General features: G+C 39.6%; 1 protein-coding gene across 3 annotated transcripts in view; it reads left to right on the top strand.

Annotated features, from left to right (window-relative positions):
- Positions 1-14,002, top strand: part of LOC148944234 (uncharacterized) — a 98,586-nt gene that overhangs the window by 64,244 nt on the left and 20,340 nt on the right. For all 3 annotated transcript variants that reach the window (XM_089100689.1, XM_089100690.1, XM_089100691.1), the window contains exons 4-5: positions 3,379-3,564; positions 7,106-7,232. In XM_089100689.1, the coding sequence (XP_088956815.1) occupies positions 3,379-3,564; positions 7,106-7,232 (313 nt within the window). The remainder of the gene's footprint in view (positions 1-3,378; positions 3,565-7,105; positions 7,233-14,002) is intronic.

Here is a 14,002-nt window from a genome sequence, read left to right as displayed (position 1 = left end):
TCCCAATATTCTAAGATCACTACTAATCCGGTACTATCAACCTGAGAGAAAAGAAACAAAAGAAACGAATGAACGCACCCGTGACCATCCTTCTCAAGAAATTATATGAAGAAAAGCTATTTGTTTAATTAAAATTAAAAGGTAACGTTAAAACTTTAAACGAATATAAATTTACCTGTATGTGAGGGGGACTTAAATTCTTGTGATTTATATATTGTTGTTCAACTGCCGTTGATTAGAGTTTTAATTACTATTGGCATTGGTCACTCTTTACCTACCGTTTCCTATCTCGAATTGTTTGTGTTGTTCAGTTTATAATGCTCAGAAGCAATTCTCAAAGACATCAGCAGCTCCAATGTTTGACATGTTATAAGATACGAACATTCTGTAGGAAACAAAAGACCAGCGGAGCACACGGGTCCGACCCGTAGAGGGAGAGTTAGACCATTTTTTTCATGCCATAAAGGGAATTGAATCAAAACGATGTGTACTTTGACTAGTATTTTCTTTCTATGGGGAGCAGATCTTTCTGACCGGTCTCACGAAGGAGCCCTACGTAGTCCTTCCCTGATGTGTGCACACATGTACCAGACAACACAACCCTTTGTTATATATTCATCCTCTCTGCTCATTTTACCAAATTTCATCTTTCTGAATGGAACTGGGTTCAACTTAGAAATGAAACACTAAAAGTACGCATATATGCATTCTGTAGTGCACTTTTCAAACATTATTGTAGGGTCTCAGCCTTTGAACAGTTGTTGGAGTTTAGCTATTGACCCACCACTCCGTTATATCTGCCATTGTGTTGCTTATGTCTTGATGCTTGGACATATAGCTTATGTCTTGATGTTTGCTTATATTTAATACAACTTGATGTTCCGTTGGAAGCATTAATTTGCGAAGTTTCACTGGTTTCCAAATCGAAAGCAGTCAAATCAGAGTGAAAAGCCAATCAGTCAAGCAGTTTTCAAACATTAGCACTTTTCAAACATTATTGTAGGGTTTCAGCCTTTGAACAGTTGTTGGAGTTCTGCTATTGACCTACCACCCCCGTAAAATCTGCAATTGTGTTGCTTATGTCTTGATGCTTGGACATATAGCTTATGTCTTGATGTTTGCTTATATTTAATACAACTTGATGTTCCGTTGGAAGCATTAATTTGCGAAGTTTCACTGGTTTCCAAATCGAAAGCAGTCAAGTCAGAGTGAAAAGCCAATCAGTCAAGCAGTTTTCAAACATTAGCACTTTTCAAACATTATTGTAGGGTTTCAGCCTTTGAACAGTTGTTGGAGTTCTGCTATTGACCCACCACCCCGCTATATCTGCCATTGTGTTGCTTATGTCTTGATGCTTGGACATATAGCTTATGTCTTGATGTTTGCTTATATTTAATACAACTTGATGTTCCGTTGGAAGCATTAATTTGCGAAGTTTCACTGGTTTCCAAATCGAAAGCAGTCAAATCAGAGTGAAAAGCCAATCAGTCAAGCAGTTTTCAAACATTAGCACTTTTCAAACATTATTGTAGGGTTTCAGCCTTTGAACAGTTGTTGGAGTTCTGCTATTGACCCACCACCCCGCTATATCTGCCATTGTGTTGCTTATGTCTTGATGCTTGGACATATAGCTAATGTCTTGATGTTTGCTTATATTTAATACAACTTGATGTTCCGTTGGAAGCATTAATTTGCGAAGTTTCACTGGTTTCCAAATCGAAAGCAGTCAAATCAGAGTGAAAAGCCAATCAGTCAAGCAGTTTTCAAACATTAGCACTTTTCAAACATTATTGTAGGGTTTCAGCCTTTGAACAGTTGTTGGAGTTCTGCTATTGACCCACCACCCCGCTATATCTGCCATTGTGTTGCTTATGTCTTGATGCTTGGACATATAGCTTATGTCTTGATGTTTGCTTATATTTAATACAACTTGATGTTCCGTTGGAAGCATTAATTTGCGAAGTTTCACTGGTTTCCAAATCGAAAGCAGTCAAGTCAGAGTGAAAAGCCAATCAGTCAAGCAGTTTTCAAACATTAGCACTTTTCAAACATTATTGTAAGGTTTCAGCCTTTGAACAGTTGTTGGAGTTCTGCTATTGACCCACCACCCCGCTATATCTGCCATTGTGTTGCTTATGTCTTGATGCTTGGACATATAGCTTATGTCTTGATGTTTACTTATATTTAATGCCACTTGATGTTCCGTTGGTAGCATTGATTTGCGAAGTTTTACTGCTTTCCAAATCGAAAGCAGTCAAGTCAGAGTGAAAAGCCAATCAGTTAAGCAGTTTTCAAACATTAGCACTATTCAAACATTATTGTAGGGTCTCAGCCTTTGAACAGTTCTTGGAGTTTAGCTATTGACCCACCACCCTGCTATTGTGTTGCTTATGTCTTGATGCTTGGACATACAGCTTATGTCTTGATGTTTGCTTATATTTAATGCCACTTGATGTTCCGTTGGTAGCATTGATTTGCGAAGTTTCACTGCTTTCCAAATCGAAAGCAGTCAAGTCAGAGTGAAAACCCAATCAGTTAAGCAGTGAAAAGCCAATGTGAAAGTATGAAGTTGCGGAGTTTCACTGCTTTCCAAAATAAAATCGACTCTTAGCAGCAACTTTTTAAAAATTTTCTTTTGTAGGTGCCTTGAATTTAGCTCAAGTTTTGTTTGGTTTTATTAAATTTCTTAGAATTTTCACATTTTCGATCCATTTTTCTCCTGTGGCCCGCCGTTGGTTTCAACAGTTGCAGCAGTATCTTTTTTGCAAATTTTTCAGAAGTAAAACATGTTGAAAATGAATAAAAACCATGAACTTTGAAACCAAATTCTCAAACCACTTTCACTTCAACATTAAGTGGAGTTAGGCTAATAATATTAAGTAGAAACTAGGCTGTCTTACTTATATCTTAGAAAAATTCTTAGAGAAACTTCGTAACTACGAATATAACTGGATGCTAGAACATCCTATTAATCCACCATTCCTTGTAATAGAAAATGATTGGTACTGATTCGGCCCAATACTATTCATTTTATAAGCAACTCTGTATGCTTGTTTTTCTTGGTTTTATTTTTTAGACGATATTATTCTATTATTTTATTATTATTCTCGTTCGTGATTTATTTTTTTATTTTATTCCACTGTGTCTTTTTTTTTGCTTATTTTTTAAATTCCTACAAATCACATCATTTCGAAATCACTAAATTACACCTGCCATGGCTTTTTGTTTATTTACTTTTATCCTGTGTTATCCTATTTTTTACGCTTTTTTTAAAATTCCTATGATTGTTTGATTAGCGTTTAGCGGAGTTATCAAAAAGAAAAAAAAAGTGGTTATCCCCGACTAAATTAAAATATATAATTATCAATTACTTTTCAGTCGTGAAGATACCCCACAAAATCTTCAAAAGTCACAGTCTCTTGAATCTTTGAGCTCAGGTCACAGCTCAGGAGATGTTCCCCCATATCCTCCTGTCAATCAACTAACTGAGATTAAACGCCGCCGGGTAGTCGTCAAGCCGTTTGATGATGGTGAACAACAATCTGCGGTTCCCACTTTTCAAAGGTAGGATACCAAATTTTAATAAATATAAAAATTAAGTCCCGTTTTCATTTAACTACTTCACGGAAAACGGCAAATAAATTTATCAGTGGACAATATAGTTCTTTCTTCTTTGAGAAAAAAAAAAACTATACACTCATTGGCTTATGTTTGCCATTTTTTTCTGGTGCACGCTCACCGAATACAAGGCCTTAATCGTTTTAATTAAAGGTACAAATTAGGAAAAAACTGGTTCAGCTATCCTTAACCTAACTTTTCAAGAGTAACATGGTTTGGGGCTTTACAATAGTAATAAACATTAATATACATTTATTTTGTATCTGGGGTCATATACTTCATAGTATCTAATATGCCGCTAGTCCTTTACCTGGTTCCACTCCGAGGCTGTAAGCATCTGCTGTACCTTATTTTAAAGGACTGAACAGAAAATACTTCGAAAAAACATCCTCAAGACGATTTGGTTCTTGGCGTCTCCGGCTTATGGTAATTGGATCATTGGGATAAATTGTGTCTGTTTTTAAGGTTTGACGAGGAGTGGGCATAATCTGGGAGCTTGTAAAAAGAATGTAAGTCCAGAAGAGTACGTCAAGCTTTTCACTAAAAGGCTAGAGCAAGTTAAGGGAGCAGAACAGCCGGCCCTATTAACCCTATTTTGCGTGCTTTGAAGTGGTGCCACCAACAGTTGACCACCAGCATAGAGTGGACATCCATATTTGGTGATGGTTTTGATGCTGGACTTGTAAAGTGATTTAATCAAGCTGGGTGGGAGTAGTTATTTTTTTTCAGCGAATAATGATCTCCAACTTTCTTGTACTGGAAGTTCATACCTAATCAAAGTGGAAATTCCAAGAAAGATCGTTGGATAAGTTAATATTTCTGAAAGATTCATTTGTAGCAACAAACAGCCCTAGGTTAGGTCTTAATGTTCTAGGATAGTTGTTTGTGTCCTAGAACGTGCGAGGATATCCTTGAAGTAGACAGAGTAATGTTTAGGCCCCCAATATATACTACCGTGTGCTACGTCTGGCTTTAATGGAAGATCCTAAGAAATGAACTAGTAGAGGACGTAACACAGTGAAAGATCAAACTGAAAGCTACCATCTACTGTTAAGAGATCTACAGACATCATATGCAAGGCCGTGCCCAGGGGGGGGGGGTTAGGGGGTTTGACCCCCCCCCCCTCCGAAATGTTTTTCTGACACGTAAAAACGTAACAAAAACGGATATAAAAATTTTTTTAGGCGTTTTTGAGTTTTTTTGTGTACCCCCCCCCCCCCGAAAAAAAATCTTTGAGTGAACCCTCCTACCCCAGAAAAAAAAATTATGGGTACGGCCTTGACCATATGAATGGAATTTCTTCTCCAAGCAACGATGCCATTCGATCTCAAAAGTTAATAACATTAGCCTGATATCGAATTGATTTGCCAAGAGTCTAATCTGCTTTTGATGCCGAGTGTTTAGGGGATCTAGCGCTGAGCATTTTCCCCAGAATCCATAACCACTCAATGCTAATCTGCCTAATGGCCTAGAATTAGGAATGGATCGTACTAGAGGCAATGGGACAAGACATCGGGATTTAATTGATCAATCATCCGAAATTGGGCTTTTGACATGTCGATATTGACTCGTCCTTTACTTGACACTTTATGTATCTAAATTATTTTTGCTGCTCCTAACAATTAACAACCACTAACAACTAATACTAGTACTAACAACTCACAGCAGCACCAATCCGTCTGAGGGCAGCACAGCTCCAGCGCTATTCCTCTTTCCCAATCTACTCAAAGTTTCACTCTGTACTCAGTACCCCTCCCATGAATTTTCAATTTCCTTTAAATTCATCCCTTTACTTCTTGTCACCCCTTTTGGAAACGACCTGTTTTTCCTTTAGCCCTAAATGGATGGCAAAAAATCACAATCTTTGTCAATCTATCATCCTTAAAATGTGGTTTAGCTATCTTAAGTATTCTTTCAATAGCCCTAGTTAGGTGGATAGATCTACATTTTTCGTACAGCTTATTGTTTGATATAGCCTACGGTCAGTCTAACAAATACCTTGGAATATCTTATTATAATTCTTATTCTAAAATTCTCTTATTTTGTTTCTCTCTTACTCTAATCTCTGAGTATTCTAATTTTAGTTTACGGACTTCTTCCTCTTCTTTGGCACTTTTTTAACTGTGAAAAACACAGTGGGCTTTCGTGATTCCATTTTTTACATCTTCATCCCATCTTTACTAATTAACTTTATTTATTTATTATCTTCACTAATAATACTACCCTGGTAGGTGAAGCTATCCATTTTATTGATCTTCTCGTTACCCATCATCACCTCTTTACCCTCATCTATTCTTAGTCTAAGCAACTTAGTCTTCTAGCATTAAGTTTCATATGTTTTCTTGCACCATGAACCCCCACTCAGACAACCATTAATCGAGTAATGTGACTTTCATTATGATCTAATATACTAAAATAATAATCGTAAATTAATCACTATATTTTGCTAAACTGGACAACTTCTTAAGTTTATTTGTCGACCAATGTATTATCAGTGATTTCGGTACTGGTGATCAAGGCCGTATCCAGGGGAGGCTGCCCTGTTTGAGTACCCCCCCCCCCCCACCTCAGAAATTTTTGTCCGATCATAAAAAAATTACAAAAATTCATATAAACAAATATTGATGCATTTTGTAAATATTAATGTAAACCTCCCCTCAAAATATTTCATCCTCTCTACATACGACGTAGGTATTTTTGAAGACTACGCTTCCTTTCCATGACGTATAAATAACAGTTCAATAGGAAGAATCGTTTTAATAGACAGGGAACCACAACAAAATAATCTCTAGATATTTCGGCCACTGTGTATGTGACCAAAATATCCAGAGATTATTTTGTTTGGTTCACTCTTCACTGTCTAATAAAAGTATTCTCCCTATTGAACTGTTATTTATACCCCCATCACCGAAAAAAGAACCTGGATAATCCCTTATTGTGGAGTCATTGGATTGGCCTTAATAGACGCCGATAGTTTCTATTTTAATCACAAAAAAGTGTGAATTGAATTAATGAAGTTAAATTTTATTGAAGCATCTAGATTCGAAATAAAAGATTAGAAAACTGCAACTTCTTATCCAGGAAAAGTAGCTCATCTTTCCCGAGGAATGATATGCTATGGTAATGTTAAACACTCTTGAGAGGAATTTAATGGAATATTGGTTTTTACTCCTATAACTTACCTGGTAAGACAGTAAACTCATTAATTTTTTGATTGCTTCAAATTTTGTAAATTAAAGAGAATCAGGGAGACGGGGGTCATAATATCTTCCTTGAGGGGGCAAAGGCTCCAAATGATCTAGAATCTAGAAAGTATCTGTAGCCGTAGTATTTTAAGGTCTTTGATGAACCTTATTGATGAAGAGTTTGTCCTTGTAAAGAAATGTGTTTCAAAGTTCAGTAAGACAGAGAGCTCTCTTATTGAAAGCTCTCTTCCCTTCACAATCTTTAAGCTAGAATCAATATGAAGTTCTTTGCTTTTTTTTAGAGAGCAGAAAGAGACACCTATTGAACGAGAGATTCGACTGGCTAAGGAAAGAGAAGAAGAACTTAGAAAGAACAGACACGATGCTGGTATACCATCCTGGTCTGCAAAACAAGTTAAAAAGCCTGAGGTTAGTACCAAAGGTTACATGTAAGAAGACGCGCCGGTGCCTATATCTCAGTGTTAAAACAAAGATTGCGTTCCAGTCACAGTTTTAAGCGCGGTTTTGCCAATGTTGTCACACAGAGGTATCTAGCTACTTACTACAATTCTTGAAAAAACTTAACGAAAATGAGGCTACAAAAAAAAATGTTTCGCTAGAAGTCTTTTTACTTTATTTTTTAGTATGTAAAACTTGCTTCTCAGTTTATGCAGGTAGTATCTGACAACGGTGACATCAAACCCGTGCTTGGATTTTTAATTGTAATAGCAGTTTGCCAAGTCTATTTCTGATTAGATAAGAAATAATTGTTGGTGAAACTACATTATTAATATTTTTTTTCATTCTGCTTTTTTCATTTCCTCTGCTATCATACCCAAGGCCGTACCCAGGATTTTTTTTCGGAGGGGGTTTTACTAAAAAAAAATTCGGGGGGAGGGGTTACACGAAAAAACCTCAAAAAACGCATACAAAATGTGTTTATATCCATTTTTGTTACGTTTTTACGAGTCAAAAAAACATTTCGGGAGGGGTTCAAAACCCCTTAACCTCCCCTATGGGTACGGCCTTGATCATACCTACTTTGCTACAAACTTATACCATATTGAAGAATGCAGCTAAGTGGCAGAACAACCCTTTGTTTTTGTAACTTTGATTACAGTTTCTCGTTTTGTTACAAATGATCCTGGTTAGCGCTCTAGAAAGGCACGTAAATATATTTTCTTCTGGAGGCAAATTATTTGGAGAATATGAAAATCATAAGCCAATCACAATAATCTAAGATTCTACGGGAAGGATCACGGCTCCGTGCTCAAACCTGCATGCCTGGCTTGCCATGGTAAGTGATTTTGTAACTAATTAAATAGATATTACGTAAATAATATAACAAATAAACAAGATAATTAATTAATTTCACTAAGAATTACATTATGGCTTTATAATTACTGCAATCGAATGCCTTACTTTCAGAATTATAAATTATGAGACATTTTTTGAGGTGGTTATATCGATTCGTGAGATAAGGGGACAAATGGCCAAACATTTGGGCTATGATTTTATATAGTTTTGTGTCATTTTTCATGCAGAATGGATTGTTGAGGTCATTCAACATTGTTGTTGTCAAATACGTAATGCCATAAAATTAACAGAAGAAACTGACAATCGATCATTTAAATGAATAAGGCGCCAATGAAAAGTTACCTTTTTGTAACAACATTTATTGTTGTCGTCTATACCCAATCTATACCCAAATTATCTATACCAAATGTCTATACCCAAATTGACTACATTGAAAAAGTGGTAAATTTAGTCTTGTAATAATTTGTTTTTGACGCATGTTGCTCGTTATCCAGTTTATTCATTCAGTAGTGTTGACCTGGGTCATTTTGATAGAACGATGTCAAAATCGTTCCAATCTCATTATGTTTTCAGGAAAATAATCTAGGAACAGTTTTTGGTGCCCATTTGAGTGACTGTATGTCAAACCACAGGATGTACGAAAAATGTGGCTCGATCCTTCTTTCTCGGTCTACATGGAAAGATAGAAGGAGATTGGTAGGGCAGTATTTGATTACTGCCTATTGAGTAGGGCAGGATGACGGATTGCCATAGGCTCTACTTTTTGGCCATTCATTTGGGCAAAGGAAAAGCAGGTTGTCTCCAAATGGAGTGGGGAGAGATGTCTAGAAAGGATTTGAAAGAAATCAGAAATTCGTGGGAGCGGGCGAAGAGCGAGGCTTTGAATAAATAGGATGGAGGAGGAGTGTATGGAGCTCTGTTGGTCTCACTTGCCTTGGTACTGCAGTGAGTTATTAGTAGTAGTAGCACAAGTAGTACTGCTACTACCGCTAGCCCTCTGAAGCTAACAGAGCCAGGAACGCCTCTCTTCTATCACAGTCTGTTCAGAGCTTAACTTTTGACTCACTCACATAGTTTTTTATTTCCTTTTAAACCCTTTCCTAAGATTTCTTCCCATCCGATTCAAGGATATCCTACTTTTCTTTGGCCTCAAATGAATAGATGTATCAGCCCGGTCTCAATATTTCTAGTCATAGAGGAGTTTATTTTTTTATAATGACCTTGGGGAGAGGATATCAGTTTCTTTTTTTATTTCAATATGAGGAGAATCTGTAGGAAATTATGCTCACATTATCATCTCTAGCAAAAAAAGATTAAAAAAGTTTTTTTTCTTCTTTCAGTTCGAATATAAAATTAAAATATTCCTTTGATGTTACAAGAAGGCTCATTATAGCCAAGAGAAAAATCAGTTTAGAATAAAATTTTTCGTTTTCCTGTAGAATTCAAATGTATGCATGTGATTCCCTTATATCCATAACTGTATAAACTTTCCAGGTCACAGATGTGTTTACCTTTGTCGATGTGACTTCGACAAAATAAAGTCAAAATCGTTTTAACCTCATTATGAGGCTCACTACTACCTTTTGATCTTGCTAATACTCAGGTTTCTGGTGTTTTTTCCCTCTTCACATTCCCTCCTTCTCGAAAATGTCACCGTAAATGCACGAAGAAAATTTCTGGCCTTTGCACTGTTGCGGGATGTAACCTGTGGTTTTTAGTTCCCTTGTCAATCCTACTTAGTGGCACAGGCAAAGAGCATTTGTAGCTAGATCATTTTGCGTGAAGGAGCGTTCATTGTGACACTATTTATGTAGCTACTGACGTTTTTATTTTTAATCTTTATATTTATTTGAAGAGAACGCAAATTGAAACACTTAAGCTTATTAGTAGTCGTTGAAATAAGTCATTCATTCATTCGCTTACATTCAAGAAAATAGTTTCGAGCAGTTTTTTGTTTCCCTGTAAAATTCGAAAAATTCTGTAAAATTGTAAAATTTAAAAAGAAACGCTCGATCGATGGGTCCTATCCTTTTTGTTATATCTCATTTCGGTCTCACGATAATCATTTCATCATCTCATTGTCATATCTCATTTCACGGTAAAAATCGGCGTGTGTATATGTTTATGTTTCTTCTGAATAAGTGAAGTCCTGTGGACTGCTTAGATCGCTTGGGACCAAGCAGAAGAGGGGAGAGAACCTGCCGGAAGCGCCGTATTGGTACCTGCCGGTTAATTAGCCTTAATTTGCAGGGAACAGGTGAGCAGGTCTCGACGCTTCCCTTGCTCCCGGTGATCGACGTACGCTCCGAGCATTCATTCCTTGTACATCTGACAAAGATACTGTCAGTAAATGGCTGGTGACCCTTGTCCCAGATGCAAAAAGAACGTAACACGAGCTCAGGGCGGACTCCAATGCCGTACCTGCACGAAATGGTTTCACTTTCCCTGTGTATCAGGCACGTGCAGCAAAGAAGCAGAAAAATCGTCTGGAAAGTGGCAATGTAATCGATGCAAGGAAGCTGCCAACACACCCAAAACAGCAGCAGTGGGAACACCGAACAGCCAAAAACAACAAAACCTAGGGAATCCAAAAGCCAGAGGAGAAAACTGCAACGCCCCGTCTTCGGACCAAACCCCGCCTCCAGTCAACGACGAACCCCTGATTATCAGGGAAAGTAGGCCCACGCAAGTTCGAGGAACTCTCAATGCACCCCTTCCTACGGCCTCTGCCCCAAATGCTACTCCTAACGGACCTGAGTCACACAGCGAAACTTGCAACTATTGTCATACCCAGGCCGAAGCCAGTACATCTTTTGCTGTTTTTTCTGCAATGAGTGGGAGCATGCCTCCTGCCGCGGGATCCACTCCGATATTGTCCTGGCGATAAAACTCCATGACCCACAGTTAAGCCTCTTCAGATACGAGTGTTCGTCCTGCTCCAAGCGAAAGGTAGCTCAACTGCAACTGCAAGTCAGACTCCTAACGGATTGCAGAATACCTGAACAGCGAAATCAAAATCCATTCCCAGGCGATCAAGCACTGTAATCCCGTGTAGCACAACATGGAACCACAGACTCTAGACAAAATACACCCAGCCCCTCGCCGTCCTCAAACACGCACTTTGAAACCCGCCTCCTATAATAAAATGAAACACAGCTGCGAGAAGCACAGCGATTCACTCTAGTTATATCTTGGGTCCCAGAGTCTGACACTCCAGACGAACAGATAGCTATTGACCTTTGCCGAACCAACGAGTTGGGGGCTCCCCTGGACACGGGGGATATAGTGGAGATTAGGCGCCTTGGAAGACCAAGCGACAACGGCAGACCAAGAAAACTACTCGTCAAGCTCAGAGAAGACACTTCAACCTTTGTGAAACGAAATAACATCCTGAACAACGCTCGGAACCTGAGAACCTCTGATGACGCCTTCACCCGCCGCGAAATCTACATAGGCCCTGATCTCACCACACTCCAGCTCCAGTCTCAGGCCGAGAAAAGAAGGCTCAAGAGAGCCGAAAGCTCTGCCCATAACCGGAATGAGGAAGCCTCCTCAGGTCAAGGGCAACAATAGCAACAAAAGACCAGAATACCAACTCGACCTCCTAAAACTCAGCAAAGCAACCCTTTTGACCTCCCAAGAGTCATGCTTGTTAACGCCCAGTCACTCTGCCACAAAATCACAGAACTTAGCGTTCGACTGAAATGTGAGAGGGTTGAGGTATGCTGTGTCACAGAAACTTGGTCCGCTACCCCATCGACTGCTAGTATTCCAGGCTATGACCTTTACACAAAAAATCGCAAGGATAAAGATGGCAACGTTATAACACATGGCGGTGGAGTGGGGGTTTACATAAATGCAGATATCAAACACGAAGTTTTGACATTCGCTGAACACACAGATACCTATGAGCTGCTCTGGGTGAAAATCAAACCCAAAGTACTGCCCAGAGCGTTTTCGTCAATAACTTTCGGAGTCCTCTATTTTCCACCGCGAGCCGCTTACCGCAAAACCCTACTCACCCACCTCCAAAAGTCTATCGACGATATTCGATGCATGTATCCTAATAGCGGTATAGTATTGCTTGGCGACTTTAATGATCTGGACAGGCGCTGGATCAGTCAATCTCTTGATCTGAAGCAGGTAGTAAAAATTCTTACTACGGAAAAATCAACTATCGACCTCATCTTCACAGATATGGGAGAATTCTACCACGATCCCGAATCGAGCCCCAGCCTCGGAAGGAGCGCACATTTCTCTGTACTGTGGAAGCCCAAAGGAACCAAGCCAACGGCTACCAAGGAAACATTCGTCTGCCGACCTCTGACTACACCAGGAAAAGAAGAATTCTCTAAATGGTGCGTAAATAAAAACTGGTACCAACTGTACAGATTATCTGACGTTAACCAGATGGTTGGACTCTTAAATTCCGAGATAACCAGCGCTTACCACTCATGCTTCCCAGAGAAACGTGTCAAACGCTCTTCTACGGACAAACCATGGGTCACACAAGAGATCAAGAAACTCATCAGGAAGCGTAATAAACTGCACGCCTCAGGCAACAGAGAGCGCTGGAAAAAAATGAGGAACACCGTGGTGTACGAATGTAGGAAAGCTGAGAAAGCATATGGGGAAAAGCTCTCTAAAACAGTAAACTCCGACTCCCGCTCATTCCACAAGACAGTTAGAGATTTAATAAGCCCCCAGCGCCCGACGACCTTTCACATACAAAAAGATAAAGGTGAACAGGTCACTGCAAATGATCTCAATGAGTGGTTTGCCAAAATCTGCAGATCCAACCCTTCAGCCGAAACGAGTGCATTCAGCGCCAAGATATCTGAGATTCCAGTCGTTCTGCCTATTGAAGTGTGCAGGGTCCTAGAAAAGATTCCTGCGCGGAAAGCCACTCACCCAGCGGATCCACCGTCAATTTTGTTCAAAGAAAACGCTCCTTACCTATCAGAGCCTATAGCTGCCATCATCAACCAGTCACTGATAACAGGGACGTTTCCTGAGCCGCTCAAGGAGGCAGTCGTAATCCCTGTTCCCAAAGTCACAAACCCCAAAGAACTTGGAGACCTCCGACCAATCTCACTCACGCTGCTACTCTCGAAAGTTTTCGAAACTTTCATAAACAGATGGCTTCTGGAGGAACTCAGCGAAGTAATAGACTCCCGGCAGTATGGCTTCCAAAGAGGGTGCAGTACAAGTCACTACCTTATCCAGATTGTCGAGACTATCCTAAGTCACCTAGAGGTTGACGGGGCATTTGTCGACCTCCTTCAAGGGGACGTCAGGAAAGCGTTCGATACGTCTAGCCACGAGGAGATTCTACAGTCCATGACCAATTTTCACGAATTCCTGAGAAAGATAGTAGAAAGCTTCCTTTCAAAACGGAAGCAAAAAACAAGGTACAAAGGCGAACTGTCAGACTCTACAGACCTTACATGTGGAATTCCTCAAGGAACAAAAATAGGTCCGACCCTTTTCCTGTTGCTTTGCAACACGATAGCTAAATGGCACAGAGACAGAGCGAAGTTCGCAGACGACCTAACAATGATGCTGCTACAAAGACTGTGTGAAATCCTTAACCTAGAAGAAATGGTCGTGAAGCTCGAACGGGACTACCTAGAAAGAAAACTCAGCATCAACAGGACCAAGTCGGCAATAATGAGAATTTCCTTCTTAAAGCACAGCGTACCGGCCTTGCCTGACGTCGGCATACCGGCAGTTCACAAAATGAAGATCCTGGGTGTTATCTTCAATGATAAACTGACTTGGGATGACCACTTAAATCACGTGCTGTCCCATGCCATGCCTCTGCTTAGGTCCCTGACAAAGCGACGTCGCTTGCAAATCAGCAAAATGACCTTGTCACCTAC

Source organism: Artemia sp. Qi Xiang Cuo, chromosome 14, assembly GCF_049724085.1.
Source record: "Artemia sp. Qi Xiang Cuo chromosome 14, ASM4972408v1, whole genome shotgun sequence".
NCBI lineage: Eukaryota > Metazoa > Arthropoda > Branchiopoda > Anostraca > Artemiidae > Artemia > Artemia sp. Qi Xiang Cuo.
The sequence above is the reverse complement of the archived record's forward strand: the minus strand, read 5'-3'. Positions and strand labels throughout refer to the sequence as shown.